Below are 25,416 nucleotides of genomic sequence, written 5' to 3'. Positions count from 1 at the left end.
AGATAATGAAAGTTTTAATAACAATATCACTCTGTTTCCAGAAAGACCTAATATTTGCTGTTGTGGCAAATACCTTGCCCAGAGCTCCCAGATAGTCTGCCACCTCCCCCGTCCTCCCTCCAGGGCATGTACAGTAAAGTTGGATGATTGAAGTGTTCCAGGTGACTCGGCTTTGGGCACTCAAACTGCTTTGTCCCCAGCACCTGGTTTATTCCTCCTCCTCTCTTCCACACCTTGTTTTCCTTCTTTGAAGGAATGGAGGGACGCTTCAGCAGAAGGAGTAGGGAAGGATGCAATGGTGGTTGGTTGTAATAAATAGGAGCCTGGCTTGCCGAGGGGGCTGAGCCTCACAGGGGCTGTGCTGGAGTGGTTACTGCAAGCTTAGTATGTGTCTGTGCTCCTCGAGGCAGAGGAGCCCTGTTTATAGGCCTGGTTCATAATTTGCTGATCTGTCCTAGGAAGTAAATGGCCCAGGGTTATCAGCCTTGTTCATTTGTGCAGAACATTATGCATCCTCCTGTTGGTTCAATCCATCCCAGAGTCTAAATTACAGGTCATAAAGCAGCTTCTGCACACAGGATTAGAATGAGAACAAAGGAGTTAGAGAATATTGTGTGGAAAAATTGCAAAACACGGAAAGTATGTAGAAAAAAAAATCACTCCTAAGTCGACTCTCCCTCTAGTCTGTCTTGTTTCTGGGTATGAGATTTATTTTTTTTACAAAGTCATGGTCACATGTTGGTGTTTTGGAAGGTAGCGCAAGAAACCACCCTTCTCACCTGGGGACCTCATTTGATAACCAGCATTGGCTAATCTGAGCTTGATTCCTCCAGACAGGGTTGGTGACAGAGTAACACACTCCAGTCTCTGACCCTCTTTTTCTAGACTCCAGTACTCACTCATTCATGCATTCTTTTTTTCAACAAATATTTAATGTCCCCCTGCCATGCAAACTCTTTCTTGGCCCCAAAAGATGGGAAGAGCACAGGGGACTGACCCTCGGAGTTTATTGCACAGAGAAGGCAGGTGGTAGCTGGATGCCGGAGGAGTGTAGACAGCCATTTTCTGGCCCACCTTGTCTTTGTATGTCACAGCCATTTTCTGAAGGAAATGAACTGAAAGAGACTGTCATCCTTTTTTAATGACACAGTTCAGATATATTCAAATTCATTTGGGTTAGAATACAAGCTGTGGGGGGTTTTATTGGCATCATGCTAAAAATATATTCCTATCTCTTGAATTTTTAAAATTTCATTTTATTGTGATATGAACACATAACATGAGATTGACCCTCTTAACAAATTTTAAAATGTACAATGCAGTATTGTTGTCTATAGGTACAGTGTTGTAGAGCAGATCTCTAGAAGGTACTCTTCTTAACATAACTGAAACTTTATAAACATTGATGAATAGCCCCCAATTTCCCTCTCCCCTGCCCAGCTCCTAATGACCACCTTTCTGCTCTTCAATTGTATGAATTGACTATTTTAGATTTCACATAGAAATGTGATCATGTAATACTTGTCCTTCTGTGACTGGCTGATTTCACTTAGCATAATGTCCTCAAGGTTCATTCATGTTGCTGCAAGTACAGAATTCCCTTTTTAAGGCTGAATAATATTCCATTGTAGGTATACACCGCATTTGCTTTATCCATTTGTTTGTCCAAACACATTTAGGCTGTTTCCACATCTTGGCTGTTGTGAATAGTGCCTCAGTGAACAGGGAGTGTTAATATCTCTGAGATTCTGATTTCAGTTCTTTTGGATATATACCCACATATGTCTTGAATTCTTAAAGAAAACCAGCTTTGCTCACATTGGCATTTTTTTTTCTAGTCTTGCCCTTCCCTTCAGAGTCCCTTCTGAGCAAGTGTCATCAACACTGTAACCTCTGTTTCCCTGCCTTTCCTCTGCTCCTCAATCATGTGTGTCTTATCCTTGCATGTCACCCAGTACAAAGCGACCTCTCCTCATTTCCCCTCGTGCAAGACACATCACAGATTCCCACCTGTTTCCTGAAGTTGTTGCTTCCCTTGACTTCTTGGGCCACAGCAATCAGCCATCTACCCATCTGATGAGCAGCCGCGACTTGACACTTCAGCATTCATAATACTGTGTCAGTGCCACCTCCAGCACAGTTCTCTTTCTTTCTCAGTACTCCATCTACCTAGATACTCAAGCCAGAAACCTCAGCATTATTACAAATGTCTTTATATGAACAATCCTGAGAGGCCTATAAACAATAGTAAAATCACCTTGTAATCCTACTGCTTTAAAAATGACATAAAAAGGGACTTGCTGTTCTGACCAAGATGGAATAAACACTTACCACCCCATCTCTCCCACTGATACAACATAAAACCCTATACAGAATGTATAAAGTGAGTATCAGAGGACTCTGAAAGGTAGGTAAGAGGAGCTGGTAGCCTGAGGAGATAGATCAGGACCTGAGTGGTGACTCCATAGCAAGTGTGAGCAGTGAAGTAGCACCTCTGCGCTCTGCCACTGGTGGTATCAACAACCCCTGTAGGCCAGAGCTCCTGGGACTTTCCTAGCCCAGATCCTACTGCACCCCCCCACCACCAGCCCCTATGGGACAGAGCTTGTTGGATAGCCTTGGTCCTACTCCAGGTGAACACCAGCAACTAAGCAGCAAATCCCTCTTGGCGGCAGCATCCCTGCAGGATGGAGTTCTTTCTATTCTCTCATCCCTATGCCAGGCAAATGCCAACAACAAGCTGAAACTACTTGCCCTGGTGGCAGTGGGAGTGATGTCCCTTGTGAGGCACAACTCTTGATTCTTTCAGTCCTAATCTTGGGTCATCAGTGAAGTGGCCCACCCCTCACCCCTGCTGAAGATGGTAACAATACCCTCTGCAGGGCAACGGTCCTTTAGCCCTTCCAGCCCTGCTCCAAGTATGCACCAGCCTAGAGCACTCCAAATGAGTACCTGCCTCTCCCCACAGCAGCTCCTATGGGTCAGAGTTGTTTTGACTCTTTAGACATTACCCCCAGAGAAACCCAATAATGAAGCTATACCCCCGTGTTAGCACAGACAGCAGCGACAGGTATGGTGGTTGGGGGTCCTGCAGGCTCCTTTCCCTTGCCACTCTGTCCTGAGGTGGTCCCAGTCACAAGAAGGTGCTGCAGTGCAGAGAGGCTAAACCTTGGCTTTCTAGCCATAGAATCTTGAGGAGTGGAGATTACAGAAAGGAGACATCTGAGTTAGATATCGTTTAAATGTGTGTATGAAGTTCTGGGCTCATCCCTGAGCTGCACATGCGTAAAACTGACTAGAATGAACACAGCAAAACCTTTTGAGAATTTTAATAGGACCAAGTCTCAGCATAATATTCAAAATCTGTAGGATATGAACCAAAATTATCCAACATACAAAGAACCAGGAAAGCCTAAAAAATTCTCAAGGAAAAAGGCAATCAACAAATGCCAACCCTGAGAGGATTCAAATGTTGGAATTATTAGACAAAGGCTTTAAAGCAACTGTTATGCCACATTCTAAGAAGTAAAAATGAGTACTCTTGGAATTAATGGAAAGATAGAAATTCTCTGTAAAAAAAAATAGAAGCTATAAATATAGAAACTTTAGAATTGGAAAAGCTGGAGTGGCTATATATTAATATCACACAAAGATGACTTCAGAAAAAGGACAATTATTAGTGATAAAATGGAACATTATATAATGATAATTTCAGTAATATTGGTGAATCAAGAATGCATAAGAGTACTAAATGTGTGTGTCCCTAACAACAGAGCTTCAAAATACATGAAGCAAAAACTTGGTAGTACTGAAAGGAAAAATAAATAAATCCATACTAAGATGTAGAGACTTTAGCACTCCTCTGTCAGTAGTCAAGAAAAGTAGCAGGTAGAAAATCAGGAAGGATATTTCAATTAGGTCAAGTTGGTTGAACATCATCATCAACCAACTTGACCTAATTGATATTTATAGAACAGCCCACCAGCCACAGCAGAATACATGTTCTTTTCAAGTGCACATGGGACATTCATGAAGATAGACCATATTCTAGGTCACTAAAGAGCCCTTATTAAATTTGAAAGAATTGAAATTATTCAAAGCTTGTTCTCTGCCCTTAATGAATTAAATAAGAATTTGATAACATCTGAAAAATACCTGGAAAGAAATATGAAAAAGATCATCAAATATTTGAAATTAAACACTACACCACTATATAATCCATGGGTCAAAGAGGATGTCTCAAGGGAAATTAGAACACTGAATTAAAATGAAAATACAACATATCAAAATTTGTGGAATACAGATAAACTGGTACTTAGGGAAACTCAACATTAAATTATATTAGAAAGAAAAAATGTTTCTAAGCAGTAATTTAAGCTTCCACTTTAAGAAACTAGAAAAAGAAAAGCAAACTAAACTCAAAGCAAGAAGGAAAGAAATAATAAACATAAGAGCAAACATAAATGAAAATATAAAAATAATAGAAAAAAATTAATGAAACCAAAAGATGGTTCTTCAAAATAGCCAATAAAGTTGATTTAAAAACTGAGGGAAAAGAGACACAAATTACAAACATTATGGAGTGCCACTACTGACTCCATAGGCATTAAAATGATAATAAGGGAATACTATGAACAATTCTATGCACATAAATTTGACAAATGAGAAGGAAAGGGCCAATTCCTTGAAAGACACAAACTATCAAACTTAAAAAATAGCATGAATGGTCCTGTATCTGTTAAAGTGATCAAATCTGTAGGTAAAAACCTTCCAGAAAACTCCATTTTCACATGGTTTGACTGGCGATTTCTACCAAGCATTTAAAGAAGAAATAACACCAATTATACAAAATCTTATGCAAAACTAAGGGGAAGCACTTCCCAACCTGTTTTATGAGGCCAGCATGATTGTAATACTGGAATTAAAGACCATACAGAAAACTATAGACCCTCTGTATACTATACTAAATTCAGAGATACTGTATTTTCTATTTTTTCTAAAATTTTTATAGTTTTCATTTTACATTTAAGTCCATGACCCCTTTTGAGTTAATTTTGTAGTTGATGTGAGACTTAGGTCAAGGTTCATACTTTTGCCTATGAATGTTCCTATGCTTCAGGACCATTTGGTTGTGATGTACAATTTAGTATATTATAGTATCTCTGAATTTAGATGCAAATTTTTTTTTTAAGACAGTCTTGCTCTTGTTGCCCAGGCTGGAGTGCAATGGCTCAATCTTGGCTCACTGCAACCTCCATCTGCCAGGTTCAAGCAGTTCTCCTTCCTCAGCCTCCCAAGTAGCTGGGATTGCAGGCACCCACCACCACACCTGGCCAATTTTTTGTATTTTTAGTGGAGACAGGGTTTCACCATGTTGGTCAAGCTGGTCTCAAACTCCTGACCTCAGGTGATCCACCCACCTCAGCCTCCCAAAGTGCTGGGATTACAGGCATGAGCCACTGTGCCTGGCCTAGATGCAAAATTCTTAACAAAATATTATCAAATTGTACATCACAACCAAATGGTGCTGAAGCATAGGAACATTCATAGGCAAAAGTATGAACCTTGACCTAAGTCTTACATCATATACAAAATTCACTCAAAAGGAGTCGTGGACTTAAATGTAAAATGAAAACTATAAAACTTTTAGAAAAAAATATGAGAAAATATTTGGGATATAGGGCTAGGCAAAGACATCTTAGACTTGTCATCAAAGCATCCAAAGTGGAATATTTGATGAATTGGACATTTTTAAAATTAATAACTTTTGCTTTGCAAAAGACCTAGTTAAGAGCCTTAAAAGACAAACTACAAACTGCCAGAAAAGATAGGCAAACTACATATCCAATAAAGGACCAGTATTTAGAATATATAAAGTATTCTCTAAAGTCAATAGTAAAAAAAAAAAAAAAGAAACCAATTAGAAAACGGGCAAAAGACATGAACAGACATTTCACCAGAGAAAGGGTACAGATGGCAAATAAGCACCTGAAAATATGCTTACCATCATTAGCCATTGGGGAAACACAAAACCATAATGAGATACCATTACGTAACCATTAAAATAACCAAAACAAAAAATATTGATAATACCATTGTGCTGGTGAGGATGTGGAGAAAATGCAATTCTCATTAGAGTGTTATCTCTATGGCCGATGGGAATGCAAAATGGCATAGTCACTTTGGAAAACAGTTTGGCAATTTCTTATAAAATTAAAAATATGCTTATGACCCAGCAATTCCACTTTAGGTATTTATCCTAGATAAATGGAAATGTACATTCCCACAAAAGTCATACATTAATGTCTACAACAGCATTATTCATAATCACCAAAACCCAGCCAGGTGCAGTGACTCACACCTGTAATCCCAGCACTTTGGGAGGCCAAGGTGGGTGGATCACTTGAGTCCAGGAGTTAGAGATCAGCATGGCCAACATGGTGAAACCCCATGTATACTAAAAATAAAAAATTAACAGGGTGTGGTGGTGCACACCTGTAGTCCCAGCAACTTGGGAGGCTGAGGCAGGAGAATTGCTTGAACCCAGCAGGTGGAGGTTGCAGTGAGCAGAGATTGTGCCACTGCACTCCATCCTGGGTGACAGAGCAACACTGTCTCAAAAGTAAAAATATAAATGACATAATCCCCCAAAACTGGAAACAACCCACATGTAACTCAGCTGGTGAATGGGTAAACAAACTGTGGTACATCCATATGATTAAAAACTACTTAGCCATCAAAAGGAATGAACCATCCTCAATATGCACAGTAACCTTAATTGTGCATGCTCAGTGAATAAAGCCAGTCTTTCAAAATTGCAAACTGAATTATTCCATTTCTATGACATTTGGAAGAGGCAAAAATATATGGACAGAGAACAAATAGATCAGTAGTTGCCAGGGGTTGGGAGTAGGAGGAGAGTCTGGTTACACAGGGGAAGGAAGAAGGAATTCTTCAGGGTGTTGATATTCTGTATCCTGTTTGTGACGGTTGTTATAAGAAGCTAAACGTGTTAAAACTCAGAACTGTACAACCAAAGGGTGAATTTTACTATATATAAATGTAAGAATAATTTTCTTTCTTTTTTTTTTTTTGAGATGGAGTCTCGCTCTGTCACCAGGCTAGAGTGCAGTGGCGCGATCTTGGCTCACTGCAGCCTCCACCTCCCGGATTCAAGCAATTCTCCTGCCTCAGCCTCCCGAGTAGCTGGGACTACAGGCGCACCACCATGCCTAGCTAATTTTTTTGTATTTTTAGGAGAGACAGGGTTTCACCATGTTGGCCGGGACGGTCTCTATCTCCTGACCTCGTGATCCGCCCACCTGGGCCTCCCAAAGTGCTGGGATTGCAGGCATGAGCCACCACGCCCAGCCAGAATAATTTTTAAATACAAAAAAAAAAAGGGATAGTGGCCTCCTGCCCACCCCTTTCTGAACCTCTTTAATCCCACTCCCCAGGGGGAACTGCACTACCAGATTCATCCTGTTTCCCTTGAACACTGCGGTCATAACCACAGCAAGATGGGCATGCAGATCTAGGCACATGGATCCTTTTATTTTAATCACAAAAATGCTGTACATCTTGGCTTGCACTTTCACTCCACAGTAAAGCATGGACTTTTTTTTTTTTTTATCAGAGTGAACTGCCTCACCTCTTTCTTTTTAAGGGCTACACTGTATGTGTTCTGTATTTTATTTAACTTCCCCTCCTGAGGGGGCATTCTGCTTGTTTGAGCTTTTCTCCCTCTTGCTGACAGTGCTGCAGTAGTCATTCTTGTCCATTTTAATCCCTATGTATTCACACGGTTGTTTCTCTATGATAGATTCCTAAAAGTGGATTTTCAGGTTCTCAGATCATGTGCGCTTTTAATAGACAACTTTAAATTACCCTCCATAAAGGTTGTACTGGTTTACACTTCTTCCAGCAGAATAGAGACTATTTCTCCACCCCCTCATCAACACTAAGTGTCGTCAGTGTGTTTTTTCCTCCAGTCTGATGGATGAAAAATGCCAATCGTGATGTTCACCTTGGTCAGCAAGTTCTGGTCATCCTAATGTGCAGCGTCTTTATCCTCCCACGTCCCCATGCAAGCCTCATCTTTAACCTGACACCCACAGTACCTCCTCCCTCCAACTCTCTTACCCTTTCTTCCCAGGTCGTGGGTGGAACCATGGAGCTTTCCTCTTTAAAAATTCGCAATGCCTTCCCATTATATTTAGAATAAAATTCAAACTCCTAGAGAAGGCATTTAAGGCTTTTTAGATTCTGGCTAAAACAAACATTTCTGCCTAAGTTTGTCTGCCATTTCACTCCCTCCGACATCTCCTGCAGCCCCGCCCCTGATACCAGCTCCCTGGCACTCTGTACACACCCCTGCCCATATTGAGCATACTTCACCCGACCCCTGAACTAGATCCTGAGCCCTTGAGAACTTCCAGGGTTTTTCTTCCTCTGTTGAGCACCCATACCCATGCCCTGGGGTTCCTAGCCTGCAGTGGGTGATCCTTGGACCAGGCTGTGTCTGCATGACCAGGTGCTGGGATGAAGGAGCAAGGCAGGGGCTGGATGATAAGATTGAAGAGTGTGGATCTGTGGGGTTTACTCTGAGGAGCACCTCTCAGGGGCTGTGGGATTCTGAGCAAGTTGAGTCTCATAAACTCTGAGTCTTAATTTCCTCCTTTATATAATGAGGTTATTCGTAATAACAGCATATAGGGCAGCAAAGGCATTTTAACTGCAAAATGTGATACAGTTTCATAGAGTACAGTCATACTTTCCTAAACATGTACTAAAATATTCTCATCTCAGCTGCACAGAATGCTGTGTGAGAATGGGATTCTCCTTGTCCCAGTTTTGGTTAAGGCACCAATGCAGAGATGTAAGATACCAGAGAGCACATGTGCGTATCTGTGGAGTCACCAACCACTCACCACCCCCACCCTCAGAATATAGGGCACAGAGGAAACTTCCTTCATGCAGAATCTGCAAGGATGGCTTCCATGGGACTTCTTAGAAGCTGGACAGGTGTGCCCTGCAGTTGGGAGACATGAAGGACTGCTGCTGGACTCAGACCACCTGTGGGCATGGGGCAGACAGGACCACCACATGACCCACCTGTGCTCCCAGAGCCCCACCTGAGGAGCCAGACAAGAGGACAAGGGGACAGTGAGAAGTGGTCACAGCCAGAGTCCCAGTGGTGGCTGGGAATCCCCCAGTGTCAGTTTCAAGTGTCTGCCAGGCCCAAGCAGGACAAAACCTTGTAAGGCTCCAGAGAGTCCTGCTGATCTCCCTACTTTCCTTCTTCCCCAGCTCTCAGCCCTGGGAAAGGAGTCCCACCCCTACTCAGACACCCTGCATTCAGGAGTCATAACCTGACTTCACCCAGAGGCTACACATTTTAATTACTGAATTAAAACTGATTATAACAAAAGTGACCATGGTGACTGCTGGTACCTGAGGACTGGGAAGGTGCTGGAAGTCTTACAGTCTCTACCTGGGATGGGGGACCGTGGGAGACCAGGATCGGGCAGTGTTTTTCTCTCTCTAGAACCTGCAGGGGCAGTGCTCTGGTTCCTGCACAGGTGCAGCCCACCTCCCAGGAGCAGATAAGCAGCGCCACCCATCCCCTGCAGCTGCACTGGTGCCATTTCAGAGGGCCGGCTTCAGGGCTTTCTCCACAGCAGCCATTAACCTTATGTGGGGGGGCTGAGACCCTGTGTGTACTCACCCGAGGGCTCAGGAGAGAAATAGGTTTGAAGAAGAGAAGATAGTATCTTCATGACAAGTAGGAAGTGTCCCAGGCCCCTCCGAGCAGGGCCAAGGGTGTGCCAGGAGGTGAGGTCTGAGGTGGCAACAGTGTGGACCCATAGCATGGGCAGCCCTGGGGGTAGATGTCCTGGGGACCAGGGGCACTGGCTGGTTAAAAGAAGTATCTACCAGAGCCTGGGGGCAGGGGGCAGATGTCAGCTCAGTTCTCAAGAACTGGGTCATCTGGTCAGCTGGGCACTGTTGTCCCCAGAGAGCGGACAACATACTGTGAGCTCTCTCTTCAGGGTTTCTTTGGGCAGAAGGTCAGAGCAGCATCAAGATCACAGGTTGGCAACACTGGCTGCAACTTGCGGTCACCTGGAAGTCCACCCCCACAGATTTGGTGGGCCTGCCCAGGATGAATCCCAGACAGTGGGAGTGTTAAAGGCTGCCCAGGTAGTTCTAATGTGTGGCCAATATTCAGATACTAGGACAATGTTGAGACTCTAGGACAGTGGCGCTTCTCCAACTTAGGAGTGCTTATGAATCTGCTTAAGGTGATGCTTCCCACCCAGTACGTCTGGAATGATGGCAGCACTGCTGGTCCATGGACGACACTTGGAGTGGTGAGGCTCCAGGTCTGCGCCCTCTAACACAGAGCCAGTAGCTGCACGTGGCTGTTTAAATATAAATGTAAGCGAAATTAAAATGCAGTTCCTCAGTCACAGCAGCCACATTTCAGGAGCTCAGGAGCCACGTATGACTGGTTGACAGCATAGAGGGCATTTCCATCATTATACAAAGCTTTACTGGGCAGCACTGTTTCAGGGCTGTCATTAGCAAATAGCATCTTGCTAAGACCCTGTAAGGGTTGTGCTCTTCCCAAAAATGGCTTGAGTGTCAAGGCACCATAATACTTCACCTTTCTGCCTGTATGCCTGTATGCCTGCCTCCCTCTATCAGCTTCTTGAAGTCGGGGTCTGCAGCAGATTTACCCTCTCAGTAAATGGGTAAATAATAACAACAATAGCTAACATATAGTGAGCACTTACTAAGTGCCAAGTATTACGTTAAATGCTTTACGCATTAATTTTCAACAACAATCCTATTTAGTAAATAAGAAACTTAGGTTAAAGAACTTGCAGAAAGGCATGTAGCTAGTAAACTAGAGGAGAGGTGGAGGCCGCATAGACTCACTGCAGCCCACACTCCCCAGTGTCATGCTGCACTGCAGTTCTCAGCTGGGGCAGGTATGGGCCCCAGCAGACATTGGCAGTGCCTGGAGACATATTTGATTGACACTGCTGTGATAGGGTGGGGAAGGGAGGTATACCAGCATCTAGCAGGTAGAGATGCTGAGTATCCTACAGTGCACAGGACAGCTCCCCACAACAAAGACCTATCCAGCCCAAAATGTCAGCAGTGCCAAGGCTGAGTAGCTGTTGTTTGCCACTCAATGAATAAGTTAAAATGGAGAGGAAGTGGTTTTATAGGACAGTCATGAGGTCATACCTCTTAGTAAGAGATGGTATGTGATGTAGTGAATGAAGATTAGAGATCAAGAGGTCTCTGTTCAAATCCCAGACTTGTTACATATTGGCCAAGTGACCCTGGACAAGTCACTTTATTCCATAAGACTCTGTGATCCCATATCTAAAATGGGGATCGAAAATATCCTTACATTGCAAGGAGGGCTGTGAGGGTCATTATGAATATGATACTGCTCTGAAGACAAAGATGGAATAAACCTTAGCTGTGAACATTTCTTTGGTTGGGAGAAATTTCCCTACCTGACTAGTGGTGGGTGAAGATGGCCCAGATGTAATAGAGAAAGGGAAATCTGAGCTCCAAGGACAATAGCCGCTCCTGGAATGGATTACTTACTCTTCTGTTGGCCACCCTAGATGGTTCTTGTAGAATTCCAGCAGTTCCTGGAGATCTGAGGTGGGGAGACAAGGAATCTAAGGTGAGGCGTTTGTGTACATTTCAAAGTGTAAGTAGAATAATTTTTCACCTGTTTCTCAATCATGTGCTGTAGCTCAAAGTTATTTTTAAATAACAGTGCCTTTCCCTCCCCATATCCTTGTGAGGTCCTAGTTATGTCAGCTGGTTGGGAGTGGAGACCAGCTGTCTCTGTGGAGGTAGACCGATCATTGCCTCCTGCCGAGAGGCTAGCTTTAATTGCACAGACAGCGGCAGTTTAGCAAGTGTGCTTTCAGTCCAGTTCCTCCACTGACACCTCTGTGCCCTTGAGCCCGGCCCTGGCTCCCCAGGGTCTCCACTATGAGATGTGGAGGTTGGACCAGGCCACCCTGGGATGTCTGCCAGTCTTGACATGCCAAGTGCTGGGCAGCTGTAGTCAGGAAAAGAGCCTGGTAAGGCATCTGCCCCTTGGGGTGCCCCGAATACACATGGCTGGCCAGATTCCTGGCCTCACTCCACACACCCAAACGCAGATGTGACTCACAATTGTTTTTTCTTTATGAATGCCTTCTCACAGATGTTACCTGTGAGCAATGGATCCCCAAAGCAGGTATAGTAGGGGCTCTGACAACAACCAAAGCAGACCCCAGGACCCCATTTGGGAAAAACTCACATCAGTTTCTACTATGGGGACCTGAGCAAACTCCTGTCCTGGGACAAGGACACTCACCCCACACCATGATGAATATGCTACCATATGAGGCCCTCGTAAATAAATGCTGCCACTGGGAGACTCTCTGACTCCCTCAGCCTTTTCACCGGGGAAGATGGCCCCTCCGGGCCCTCACTCCCTCGCCTTTTATGATAGAAGCGTGCTACCAGGGCTGTTAAAGCAGCAGTGGCTTTTATCTTTCTGCCATGTGGAGTTGAAGCTTGTGTGAAAAGAGATATGTAGGCCAGGGGAAGGCGGGTTTCTGAGCATCAGTTGGGAAATTCAAACCATTAACAGTGGGGGCCTGCCCTGTGAAAAGCTCTTGCTCAGTCTCAGAATGCTCAGCACGGTTTTGAGAAGACTTGGTTGAGCATTACCACCCTGAGTTCCTCAGTGAGATCACACAGCCTGGCTCTGGGACAGATATGATGATGAGCGACTGTAGACTTTGCCAGCATGTATTGATCAGGAGCAGCCTGTGAGTCAAGACTGACAACAGCTCAATAAATGGCTTTTAAAAAGCAAAACCCCTCAAATTGTTTAGGAAACCTGACAAACCCTGCAGCAGTGGTGTGGCCCCATGTGTCCCCAGGGCCTGGGGCCCACCTCTGCCCCAGAAGTCCTCTTAGTGTCTGTAGACAGGTCCCATTTCCACCAGGTCAACCAGGGCTGTGGCAGTGAACCTGGAAGGCAGGCAGAGCAGAGGACCGCTGCTCTATTTGTTGAAGCAACGAGGCACAGTGACTGTTCTAACTTCAGCTGGCTGTGAGAAATGGCGATGATGCATCCACTTTAGATCCGAAGTCTTAGCAAACTCAGGCCTCTTTTCCACAGAGAATGTTGTGAAGACCTGGGAATGAGCTGTTGATGTGCATTTTTAGGATGACAGCATAACGGAGAAAATTGGAAGTAGTATATGCCAAAGTATGAAGTGTTCACGCAGCTCCCTTGGGTTGTTGATTTATGGGAAGCTTTTTTCTCCTGTATACTTTTACCTACTTTCTAAATCTGTACAATATGCTTGTGTACTTCTATGAACAAGAAAGAAATGTTATAAAAAGAAAAAGTTTCTTAAAAATTGCTGCATCAGGCCGGGTGCAGTGCCTCACACCCATAATCCCAGCACTTTGGGAGGCAGAGGTGAGAAGATCATTTGAGACCAGCCTGGGTGACATAGCGAGACCCCATCTCTACAAAAATTAATTTAAAAAATTAGCCAGGCATGGCCGGGCGCAGTGGCTCATGCCTGTAATCCCAGCACTTTGAGAGGCCGAGGCGGGTGTATCATGAGGTCAGGAGATCGAGACCATCCTGGCTAACATGGTGAAACCCCGTCTCTACTAAAAAATACAAAAAATTAGCCGGCCATGGTGGCCCACGCCTGTAGTCCCACCTACTCGGGAGGCTGAGGCAAGGGAATTGCTTGAACCCAGGAGGCGGAGCTTGCAGTGAGCCGAGATGGCACCACTACACTCCAGCCTGGGCAACACAGCAAGATTCCATCTCAAAAAAAAATAAAAATAATAATAATAATAATAATAATAAGCCAGGCATGTGGCTCACACCCATAGTCTCAGCTACTCGGGAGGCTGAAAAAGTTGCTGCTTCAGAAAGGACACCATATACCAAATTTTTCAGAGGCCTGGAAATCTTGTTGCCTTACCTTAAGACAGAGCCTGTGCTTTATATCCTCGGCCAAAAGGCAAGCAACCTGGGAATTTACATTGTACCACAGCTCGTTGCTTCTCAGGAGACTGTCCTTGACAGCCCTCAGCTTCCAGACTTAACAGCTGCATCCCTAGTGTCATACGTGGTGTGGCCCACCATTGGGGTGCCACCCTGGCCCCCTCAACTGGTCATAACAGAAGTCCTTCTGAAGGAAAAAAACAATACCTTAAGGCTGAATTTTAATAGGCACTAAAAGAACTAACCATCACCAATCAGAAAGTCAAAATGATGAGACAAATCTGTCCCACGTAGGTGTAGTTCAACATCTCTCGAAATGGTTTAACATTGAGGATTTTTGAAATGGTTCATTTTAGATCTTCCCAAATACAGATAGCTCAGTAATAATGCCAAATGTGGGTCTGAAAATTTTGTGGTTCTCTCCTACAGGAGAGTTCTGTGTGAGGGGGTATTTTAAGAGTGATTCCTGGGAATGCAGATGAAAACGGCTCTCATCTCGGGCAGTGTGTCCTGCATCCAGGATGGCCAGGCTCGCCGTAACACACAGCGTGTGCATGGAGGAGAGAGTGCCGCTGTGGATAGCGGGACTGCGGTGCACACTCGTGTGGCTTGGGCCAGGCTCCTCCATGATGCAGCAGCAGCAGGGCAGCTCCGATCGGACCCGCTGGCTCTCACACGCTGTGGCAGACGTGACCAGGATGAGGCGCCTGCCCTTACAGGGCTTTCAGGCAGACTGGCACACACAGCATTGAGATGGTCTGCTAGAACCCGTGGATGATGTTCTCAGGGAGCCAAGAGTCAGCCTGGCTGCCTGGCCCTGCAAGAGGCTGGGGTGCAACCCAGTGCTTGCTGTGGTTTTCTTATCACAACAGCCACAGGGCTCGTTGTCATGGCAGAATGGCTCACTGGTCTCCATCAGCCCCAGGGTAAGGTTTGACCAAAATTTTCCACCCCTCCTCCAGGGGGAACAATGATAACAACAATAGCAACAACCACATAACAACAGCAGCAATTGTGGCAGCAACTAACACCACTAAGGGCTTTCCCTGGATTCTCTCACAGAATCTTCACAACCATGCTGGGAAGTGTAGACAGTGGATATTTCACCTGATTTTCACCAACCACACTGAGAGGTATAGACAGTGGATATTTCACTTCACAACCACACTGGGAGGCGTAGGTCATGGATTATGTCATGGAATCTTCACACCACACTGGCAAGTATAGGTAGTGGGTTATGTCAAGAAATCTTCATAACCACAGCTGGAGGTGTAGACAGTGGGTTATCTCATGGAATCGTTACAGTCAGACTGGGAGGTGTAGAGACTTCTGTTCCTTCATTTTACACTGAAATCGAGTCTCAGGGAGGTCCTGGAAGTTGCCCAAGAGCACTAGCCTGAGGCCCTAAACTAGCTTTGCAGGCCCCAGGGCCACATCATTAGCAGCTCTGTTGCCATGGCCCCAGGGAGGAAGCATTCTTCATTAGCACAGCCCATTGAGCCCAACCCCAAGAACAGGAGCCCTCAGAAGTTAGTGCTGGAGCAATGTCCTTTTCAGAATCAATCCTGGACTGCAGGGCCATGTTAAGGAGAAGGAAGAATCTGGAGAAGAGCAAGCTTACCACCTGCTCCTTTGAAGGAATCCTATCCTTAAATGACAACATATTTTCTCTGATCAAAAGTTGTTTTCCTATGAGTTAAACTAGGGGAGCTTTGTGGCTGTCCCAGCTTCCTGCACCCTATGTACTGTGCCTTCAGAGATGTCATGCTGCATCTGCTCTGCAGCAAACCAAACTTGCTACCCTTCCTCCCAGGGCAGCTGCATGGGGAATCAGGCTCTTCCACAATCCACAAAGGTGACCACGCAGATAAACAGACCCGGAATTGCTGGTCCCTGGTCTGTGAGAAATGCTCCTGGGCTGTTTGTTGCAAACCCAGGCACACTTCACAGCTTAAACTCTGCCAGTTGGAGAGGAGAAATTGAGATGTCAGAGTCTTTAGCCAAATCCCCAGGAGATTAAGGTTGTCTGTGTATGGAGGCAGGAAGAGGTAAACAAAGGAGTGTTTTCAACTGATTTATCTGAACTGGGGCCACATCTACATTATCCCGGGATTAATGACATTTTGAACATGCTTAATCTCAAGCTATTTTATGGTGCAGCCTTAACCCTGAATGTTCATGCTTGAGTGGTCATGTTGTAAGGTCTTTGGCCTCTGAAGCCTGCCTTACCCTGCACATTGCCAGGGGCTTTAGCCCCTTCTCCTGCCCTCCCCAGGTGGAGTGTGGCACAGATCCCAGAGCTCCTGCACTCCCAGTGTGGGTGCCAAGCACGGGAGGTGAGCATACAGTTCGGACAGGCCTCCTAGGCCCCTGCCACAGAGCAGAGTGGCTCATCACACAGCTGCTCTGCCTGTGCTCACTGGGGTCAAAGGCACAGCTTCTCTGAGGCTCAGCACTGTGGAAGGTGATGCTCAGCCCATCACCCCTTTCTCAGCTTACCTGCTGAGAGGCTCCAGGTGGAATCTCAGGCATCTGTGAATTACATTAAGGAGCTGGAGTGGGTTCTCTCTCTTTTTCCTGGTGTCTAGACCCCATCTGCCATTCCTGCACTCCTCTGCCCATGAGGGTGGCCCTGGACACTCCCTGTAACAGGGTCTGGAGATTACAAGGGCCCTCTTGCATTCCTGACAAGGAAAAAGGTGAGAAAGAAGAGAATACAGAATAAAAGGAAAGACCAGCAGTTGCAGGGAAAGAGGCAGGAACCAAAAAGGAGAGAAATGGTAGTGTGGTCATAAGCTGGCCCACTGCTTGGTGACGCTGCTATTGCAGATTGCCTTATCCCACAGCGGCATGGCCTGGCCCAGCCAGGGCACCCACCCACTCCTGTGGGTCTGCATGTGAATACAGACATGCTTAAACACATACACAGTACAGCTGGAAACATTCCTACCCCACAGACAGGCAGCAGCAGGTGACCCTTCTGTGCTTGGGATGGAATTCTGCCAGCATGCTCTTGATATAAGGAAAGGAAAATTTACCTCTTGCCAAGCTCAGCATTTAGAACTGTATCTGGTACATAGTCTGTGGCATGTGTTTGTTCGGTAGATAAGAAATGCTTATGACCAAAGGCATACTTCAGTTGGGTAGATGGTCAGCTAGCAAACCTGTCTAGTACCAAACACAGTGAGGCAAGTGTCTCAAGAGGTTACAGAGGACTTAGCTGAGAGACTGACCAGAACAGACTTCATGGAGGAGGTAGTGTCTGGGGACCCCGGTGAACCAGCAGGGAGGATTCTAAAACAAGATATCCAAGCCCTTGTCATCTCTCTTGAGCTGTGGCCACAGCCTCCCTCCTAGCTTCCCAGCCTCTCGTCCCTCCACAGTCAGACTGATTCTCCACACAACCTCCAGAGTGAGCCCATGGTTTAAAACCCCCACAGCTCCCCATTATGGACAGAAAAAGAAAAAAGACGGAAAAGACCCTTCCTTGGGGCTGGTTTACACAATTCCTCCACCTGCCCCCAACCCCAGCCTGGAAGATTGTTCTCCAGATCCCAACCAGAAGGCACCCCTACTCCTACTCACCAGTGTTAGGCCCTGTGTCCGCATAGCCTTTTGTAAATTTTAGCATTTTCCAGTTTCTACCACAGTTAATTGTTTGTGTCTTGTCTCCCCAAATAGACTTTGAGCTTTTTGAAGGAACAATTTGTTGTTTATTTTCCCACCTCAAATATAAGGTAGTCCTTGCTCATAGCAAACACTGAATGAATGGGAAGAAGAAAGAAAGGTGAAACAGGAGAATAGAAAAATGCTGGGCTCTGGCTAGGAATAGAAAGTAGGGCTGGATTGTACACTAGGAAGTATTAGTAATTTCAGCAGTTCTGCCTGTTGGATCAGGAGTAGAAGAGAGAACGCTGGGAGGAAGCAATGACGGCTGAGAGTCAGGAGCAAGCAGGAGTTCCAGGTTAGGAACAAAAGTCAGACAAGGACCTGGAGAAGGGCCTCAGAGGCTGGAGGGATGCTCCAGGAGGACAGGCTCCCCCAGAGAGGATGTGCAGCCACATCAGAGCTGCAGAGGTGAAGCAGGTTGAGGACCAGGCTTGACCTTGGGATTTGGGGTTGGGTGGTTAGGAGGATGGAAGGAGTGGTGTCAACTCGTGTCTGGTTCAGCAAGTGGCTGACGAGACATAGGCAGAGGCCATTTGAGCTAAGGGTAGAGGAGGAGGGAGAACTGGGCCTTCAGGGGACAGTGAGGCTCCGTGGAGACTTCTTTCAAGCTATGGAAGACCCAAGCATTCTGCAAAGCTGCGGGGAAGACATTAGTGGGAGAGACTGAAGAGTCAGGAAAGGGGTAGGATGAGTCCAAGAGGTGGAGCATGATTCCCAGGGGGCCAGTCAGGTGGAGGCCCCAGGGAGCAGCCAGAAAAAGGAGTGAGAGCCGTCCCTGGCTTCCGGGGAGGTCCTGGGTGTGTGAGGCTGAAGGCTCTTCTCACCCCCAGCAAGAGACAGTAGCTTGCAAAGCAGTGGCCACCCCGCATGTACCTCCTTGTTGACCAGGGCACTAAGGGAAAAGAATTCCAGCCTGAACTGGAAGCAGAAACAAAGGCAAAGTGAGTAATATCCTCTGCACACCAGAGCAAGGGGTGGAATACATCAGGCCACAGAGAACAATGACATTAATTCCTCCTGGACATATGCATGTGTTGCTGTGAAACAGTGCTGTTGTCACCCAGCTGACTCAGGCACACTGTGTAGAAGGGAACTGAGGAGAGGTGCCAGGTGGTTGGAGATCAGTTTCAGCCTTTGTTTTATCCTGTGGCAGGCAAACATCTAGAAGCAGGCTCATGGGGAACCTTGGGTTCTATGTTTTTGTTGTACCTGTAAGAAGCCACTTATTGGCCAGGGGAGGTGACTCACGCCTGTAATTCCAGCACTTTGGGAAGCTGAGGCAGGCAGATTGTTTGAGCTCAGGAGTTCGAGACCAGCCTGGGCAACGTGGCGAGACCCCATCTCTATAAATTTCACTGGGCATGATGGTGCGTGACTGTAATCCCAGCTGCTCAGGAGGCCAAGGTGGGAGGATCACTTGAGCCTGGTAGGCAGAGGTTGCAGTGAGCCTTGATCGCACCACTGTACTTCAGCCTAGGTGTCAGAGTGAGACCCTGTCTCAAAAAAAAAAAAAAGAAAAGAAAAGAAAAGCCACTTATTTAATCCACAGATTTCTTGTTTCTATTGATGAAGGTAATAAATTCTTATCGTAGAAAATATGAATACAGAAGAGTTGAAATGTAAGAGGAGGGGAATGACCCACAATTTCACCACCCAAAGATAAGCACAGTTAATATGGAAGGAGATTCAACAAAACATATGGTGTCTTTTTTTTTTTTTTTTGAGACGGAGTCTCATTCTTGTCCAGGCTGGAGTGCAATGGCGTGATCTCGGCTCACTGCAACCTCCACCTCCCAAGCTCAAGCGATTGTCCTGCCACAGTCTCCCAAGTAGGTGGGACTAAGGCATGTGCCACCACGCCCGGCTAATTCTTTTATTTTTAGTAGAGATGGGGTTTTGCCATGTTGACCAAGTTGTTCTCAAACTCCTGACCTCAGGTGATCCACCCCCGCTTGGCCTTCCAGAGTGTTGGGATTACAGGCATGAGCCACCGTACCTGGCCAACTCTATGTGGTTTCAAAGGCACTATTTCTTTTCTCTCCAGAACATTAAGGAAAGCAACTGTGACCGGTTTTTGGTGTCACTCTCTCCGGAAAGGGAAAGTTATGCTCACAGTTTTTAGAAGACAAGAGATTAATAGTGTGTCTACAGCATTTGAGCAGGAATCAGCATTTGGACCAGTACATACTGGTCCAAAATGACAGGATTATATTAAAGAAATTTTATCTATTTGTGTACTTATTTTTATCTCCTTCCAGAAAGGATTCCTAGGAGGAAGTTGGCTTTAAAGTACACACCGACCCTATAGAAGCAGTTGCATTTAATTTTGGGGGGCTCAGACTAGAGGAGCATAATCTCTCTGATGCATCTTTAATAAGAAAACAAAGCCCCTAAAGAAAGTAATCCTCTCCCAGACCCCCTGCAACCCTGAACCAAAGCAGTAGTGTTCTCTGTGCGGGAGACACAAAGGGTGAAACCGAAGAGGGAATAGGACTGTTTCTGTAATCTTGTTCCTTTACCCAACAGAAAAGAGTCTGCCGCCTGCAGCAACAGGGCCTGGGGCTGATGGGCAGCCTGTGCCACCCTGGATCACCATCACTCGGCAGAAGCGGAAAGGGACCTTGGACCAGCCACCCAACCAGGAAGACAAGCCTGGGGCACGGACCCTGAAGTCTGAACCAGGAAAGCAAGCCAAGGTGCCCGAGAGAGCCCAGGTGCTTAGAGCAAATACTTCCGTTCTGTGGGTGCAGGAGGGAGCAGCCAGCTGGGACTGGGGCAAGGACCCCGTAAGGACCACATGTCCTGCATGGGCGTCACAGGGACCGTCACCTGTGATGGTTGTGGATGTGTGGTCGAGGGCCAATGAAGCAAAATAAATGACTTGCCAAATCATAACCTCCATGGTGGAGCATTCTGCCTGCCTTTGCATATGCTGAGCTGTTGGGGATGCAGAGAAGCACATGAATCACTTAGGCAGTGCAGACAGTTCTCTACTCCCTGCCTCCTTGGCAACACAGCAGCTCTGCATCTAGAAAAATGGAAGGAGGTTAAAATAACTTCTGAGTTAGACACACAGCAGTGATGTCAACAGTTCCATCCCAGCTCATCATGCTGTGAGGAGCGAGCCCTGCTCTTTGCTGCTCCACCGGCCACATGCTAGAGCTCCTCATTCCTCACCTGGGGCTGCAGGGCTGGAACCTGCGGTTCCATTTTGTACTCTGAACTGAAGGCAGCTTTCACCAACCCAAACAACTATGCCTAGAATCAGGCCGAGACTCGCAATTTTTGCATCCCCCAATAGCACCACGATGAATCTGTGTGTTTCAGCCATGTGGGGAAGAGAGCCTGAGCCTGCAGTACGACCTGCTTCCCCTCGTTTTAACCAGAACCTCAACTATACCCAGACTTGAAGACCCTCATGCAGGCGTGGGGAATTTAGAAAACAAATAGTAACCAGTTTGGGACATCTATAACTATACCAACTATCATAAAAATCACAAAACGATTTCTAAACAAATCTTGACTTTCAAATGGAATCCCTGCCATCTGGCACTGAGGCCAGGTGTGGGGACAGGAAGGAAGCCATGATGCACGTGTGTGCCAGGATAAGGCCGCATACTGGTCTGAGCGCCAGCATCTGACCACTCAGTGTTAGTGAGCTGACACCAGGGCGCCCTCCTGAGAAAGTGCCAGCAGCGCAGGCATCTTGGACAAGCAACTTTGCAGCTCCTTCACTTTGGTTGTGTTTGCCCCTGTCTGAATCACTGGTAACTTGGCAGCATGTGTCTTATGTCCCAACAGGAGCCTGTGAAGCAAGCTGACTTTGTCCGCAGCAAGTCTTTCCTGATAACCCCTGTGAAGCCCACTGTGGACCGGAAGCAGGGGGCAAAGCTCAACCTCAAGGAGGGGCTGCAAAGAGGAATCTCATTGTCCCATCAGAACTTGGGTATGAAATCTGCAAACCTTACCACATACTTTGAAATCATTTTCCTGGGTCGTTCCTGCAGTTTGAGTTTTGGTTTGGTTTGGTTTTTGCAAATTACTTGCCACATTGAGTTTTCTACATAGCTCTTACGGAGATATAATTTACGTGTCATAAAACTCATCCATTTTAAGTGTACAGTTCATTAAGTATAAGGTTGACCCTTGAACAACACGGGTTTGAACTGCACAGGTCTACTTAAATGCTGACTTTTTTCCAACCAAACCCAGATGGAAAATTACCTGTATCCTATCCTCAGGATGTGAAACCTGAGAAAACAGAGGGCCATCTTTTTTTATGTGCGGGTTCCATGGGGCTGACTGCAGGACTTGAGTATTCATAGATTTTGGTATATGCAGGTGGGAGAGGTCCTAGAACCAACCCCCTGCATACACCAGGGGACAACTGTATATTGACAGTGAGCATGTATGCATTTACAGAGTTGCACAACTATGATGAAAATCTAATTTTACAATATTTCCCTCACACTAAAGAGAAACCTCATGCCCATTTACAGTCACTTCCCACTCCCACTCCTAGCTCTAGGCGACCACTAATCTACTCTGTCTCTATAGATTTGCCTTTTTGGGACATTTCTAATGAATAGAATCCTAACGTATGTGCCCTTTTATATCTGGCGTCTTTCACTGAGCATGGCATCTTTAAGATATGCCTTTGTTGTTGCATGTATCAGTATTTAAAAATTTTTAGGCCGGACGCCATGGCTCACGCCTATAATCCCAGCACTTTGGGAGGCTGGGTCGGGCAGATCACCTGAGGTCAGGAGTTCGAGACCAGCCTGGCCAACATGGCAAAACCCCGTCTCTATTAAAAATACAAAAATTAGGCATGGTGGCATATGTCTGTAATCCCAGCTGTTCGGGAGGCTGAGGCAGGAGAATTGCCTGAACCTGGGAGGCAGAGATTGCAGGGAGCTGAGATTGTACCACTGCACTCCAGCCTGGGCAACACAGTGAGACTTATGTCTCAAAAAAAATATATATATATATATATATATAAATTTTTATATTTTTTGATTATGGTAAAGGCACATAACAGAATTTACCATCTTAGCCATTTTTAAGTGCACAGATCAGTTCAGTAGTTTTAAGCAGAGGGACATTGTTGTGCAGCCCATCTGTAGAGCTCCTGCCATTTTATTTCCAAAGTCTCTCTCACCTCATTGCATTACCAGAATTGTTTGAGCTTGCTCGTAAGTCTTTTTATCACATAAATGACATATTCTAGGCCCAAATCTTCCTTACATGTTGACATATTATTGAATTTTATGTTCGAGAACACAGTTAAGACCTCGATGTCTAGTTGGAGAAACACTAGAGGCTTAAGGGAAAATTAAAGTCACTGCCCATGTTTGTGTTTGTTTTGTCTCCCTTCCAAGCAGCTCAGTCTGCAGTAATAATGGAGAAGGAATTGCATCAGCTGAAGAGAGCCAGTTATGCCAGTACAGATCAGCCATCCTGGATGGAACTTGCCAGAAAGAAATCTCAAGCTTGGAGTGACATGCCCCAGATTATAAAATAGGTGGGCAGTGTGCTGATAAAGCATGTCCACTACCCTGACAAGCCACTTAGTTAAAAACTGCCAGTATATTGTGGCAAACAAACTGTGAAACTTAAAGATTGATTTTATCATCAAGTTATGACGAACTTGGGGAAGAGGAAGGAACCAGGCAAAACAAACAGGATAAACCCAGCCATACTCCTGGGCCAAAGGGCCCAGAAACAAGAACAACATTGAAAAAGTCCAGGAACCAGTTCCTGTGCCCAAAGGTACGAATGTGTCTTTTAGAATTCCCTTGACAAAGAAGCCTCAGACAAGGAAGAAAATAGAAATGAAATTGGACACATAAATAGGACACCCAGCAAAGGCCAGAAGAGAAGCGCTTCTAGGAGAAGGGACATCTGTGCTTCCAGCTGAGATCAGCCCATGTCTCTGGTCGCTCTCTTGCCTGTGGATCCTGTCTTCTTTCATGTTTACTATGAGGCATGACATTCATGGCAAAACAGGGATGCCGTTTCCAAGAGCAGCTATAAAACAATCTGTTTTCCTAAAGACAGCCACTCTGAGAAGGAGATGAAGGAACATGGCAGGTTCATCAATTCATAGACTGTTTCCAAAAATAATTTTTAAACTTTTCCACTAGGCATCTGTGTCTTTAACCACTGCACAATGCATTGCCTGTTTAATAAAATGTTTCAAACATGCCTCTGTTCTGAGTGTAAATGTTATTTCTACTCAGATTTAGAGAACATCCTCCAGCACTGAGTTAAATGCAGTGAATAGGGTTTTGCCTCATACATGCCTCATTTAAAATTCTGAATTGGGTTAATTGTGGAGTTTGAGTTTTTTAGGGTTTTTTTTTCCCCAGTGAGAATTTTGGAAAACAGACGGTAATGTAGGGTTTTAACTCTTTTCATCTATTTAGTACAACATACTAAATATATAAAATTTCCTTAGAAGTTATAATTCTTTAGCATCTAATCAATCGAACCTGCATATTTCTGTTGAAAGCTGGGTTGCCAGTGCATCGCCAGTATGACCCATGAATGTGGAATGTGGAAAAACCAGGCAGAAGGAAAACATATTTGAAATCTCAGAATTGTTTTGGTTACATAATGCCTCTTTACTGCTTAAAATAGTTCCAATTTGTTCCTTTGAACAAGGTAATCTCCATGGGAGTACGTATAGCTGGGGGCATTTAGCCATCAGAATCAGTACAACTTCATGATATACTATAATTTGATTTTATATACCCTAGGGCCTTGCTACTTCTATTGTCTTTTCCATCTTCATGAATATTATTTTTCTAGCTGTTAGTACTACACAAATTGATTGAGCCTACCTTTACTGAGAAAGTCCTGGGTCAGTTTTTTTCCCAACCAAATTGATTTACTAATTGCATTCTCTTAGAGAACGTCAACACTGAATTCCATGGTGAATATGCTCCAACACAAGAACTCCATCCATCTAGTCTTGCTTCCAAAGCCGAGGCGTCTGTGAATTGTTTTAACTGGCAAAAATTATGTTGGCTATTATTACCCCCAAACCATCATTTCTTCTTAGCAGATGATCAGATGAACCGTTTTGAGGCAGCAGATTTCTCTGCAAGATCAAAAGTATTTGGTTTGGTTTTGTTCAAGCAGATGCTGATATTCTCTGTGTATTTGAGGACTTGGTTTAATTCTCTCTGATGCCTGGTGAGTTAGAAGGGTGCCATTTTTAAGACACTGGGAGAATTCGCTAGGGTGTGGCCCTGCAGTTGCCACTTTCAGCATGGAGGTGGTGACCCTTCTGTCGTAACCAGCTGAGACGTTGGCCGAAATTTGGGGATGTTGGAAGTCCAGAGTGGCAGCAGAGATAGTAAAAGCCTGCAAGGAATTACCAGCCCTGGTTTTCCTAAGAAGAAAGACGGGGGAGCAGTTACTGAGCCAGCCACTGCTCTGTATTTCATATGTAATTTAGAATCCTCTGCACAGTCCTTTGAGGGTAGGTACTTATGTCCACTTTGCAGGTGAGGAAACTGAGGCACATTGAGGTTAAGATCCCACAGCAGGTATGCACCTGGAAAGTGACTCCAAGGCCCATGCTTTTAAACACTACCTTCGAGTATTATCTCCATTTTTATATTTTATTTATTTTATTTTATTGACAGGGTCTTGCTTTGCCCCCAGGCTGG

General features: G+C 45.4%; 1 protein-coding gene across 5 annotated transcripts in view; it reads left to right on the top strand.

The window, feature by feature from the left end:
• The window catches only part of KIAA1211L (KIAA1211 like), a 141,692-nt gene extending 117,748 nt beyond the window's left edge, over positions 1-23,944 (top strand). For 4 of the 5 annotated variants that reach the window (XM_030827228.1, XM_030827230.1, XM_030827231.1 and 1 more), the window contains 3 exons: positions 20,264-20,451; positions 21,539-21,683; positions 23,119-23,944. In XM_030827228.1, coding sequence (XP_030683088.1) covers positions 20,264-20,451; positions 21,539-21,683; positions 23,119-23,261 — 476 coding nt within the window. In that variant the 3' untranslated portion in view covers positions 23,262-23,944. The remainder of the gene's footprint in view (positions 1-20,263; positions 20,452-21,538; positions 21,684-23,118) is intronic. The other variant, XM_030827229.1, reaches the window with a different exon arrangement.
• Positions 23,945-25,416: the final 1,472 nt, after the last annotated feature.

The sequence above is a fragment of the Nomascus leucogenys genome, chromosome 14 (assembly GCF_006542625.1).
Source record: "Nomascus leucogenys isolate Asia chromosome 14, Asia_NLE_v1, whole genome shotgun sequence".
Classification (NCBI taxonomy): Eukaryota; Metazoa; Chordata; class Mammalia; order Primates; family Hylobatidae; genus Nomascus; species Nomascus leucogenys.
This window is presented reverse-complemented; position numbering and strand designations above follow the sequence as displayed.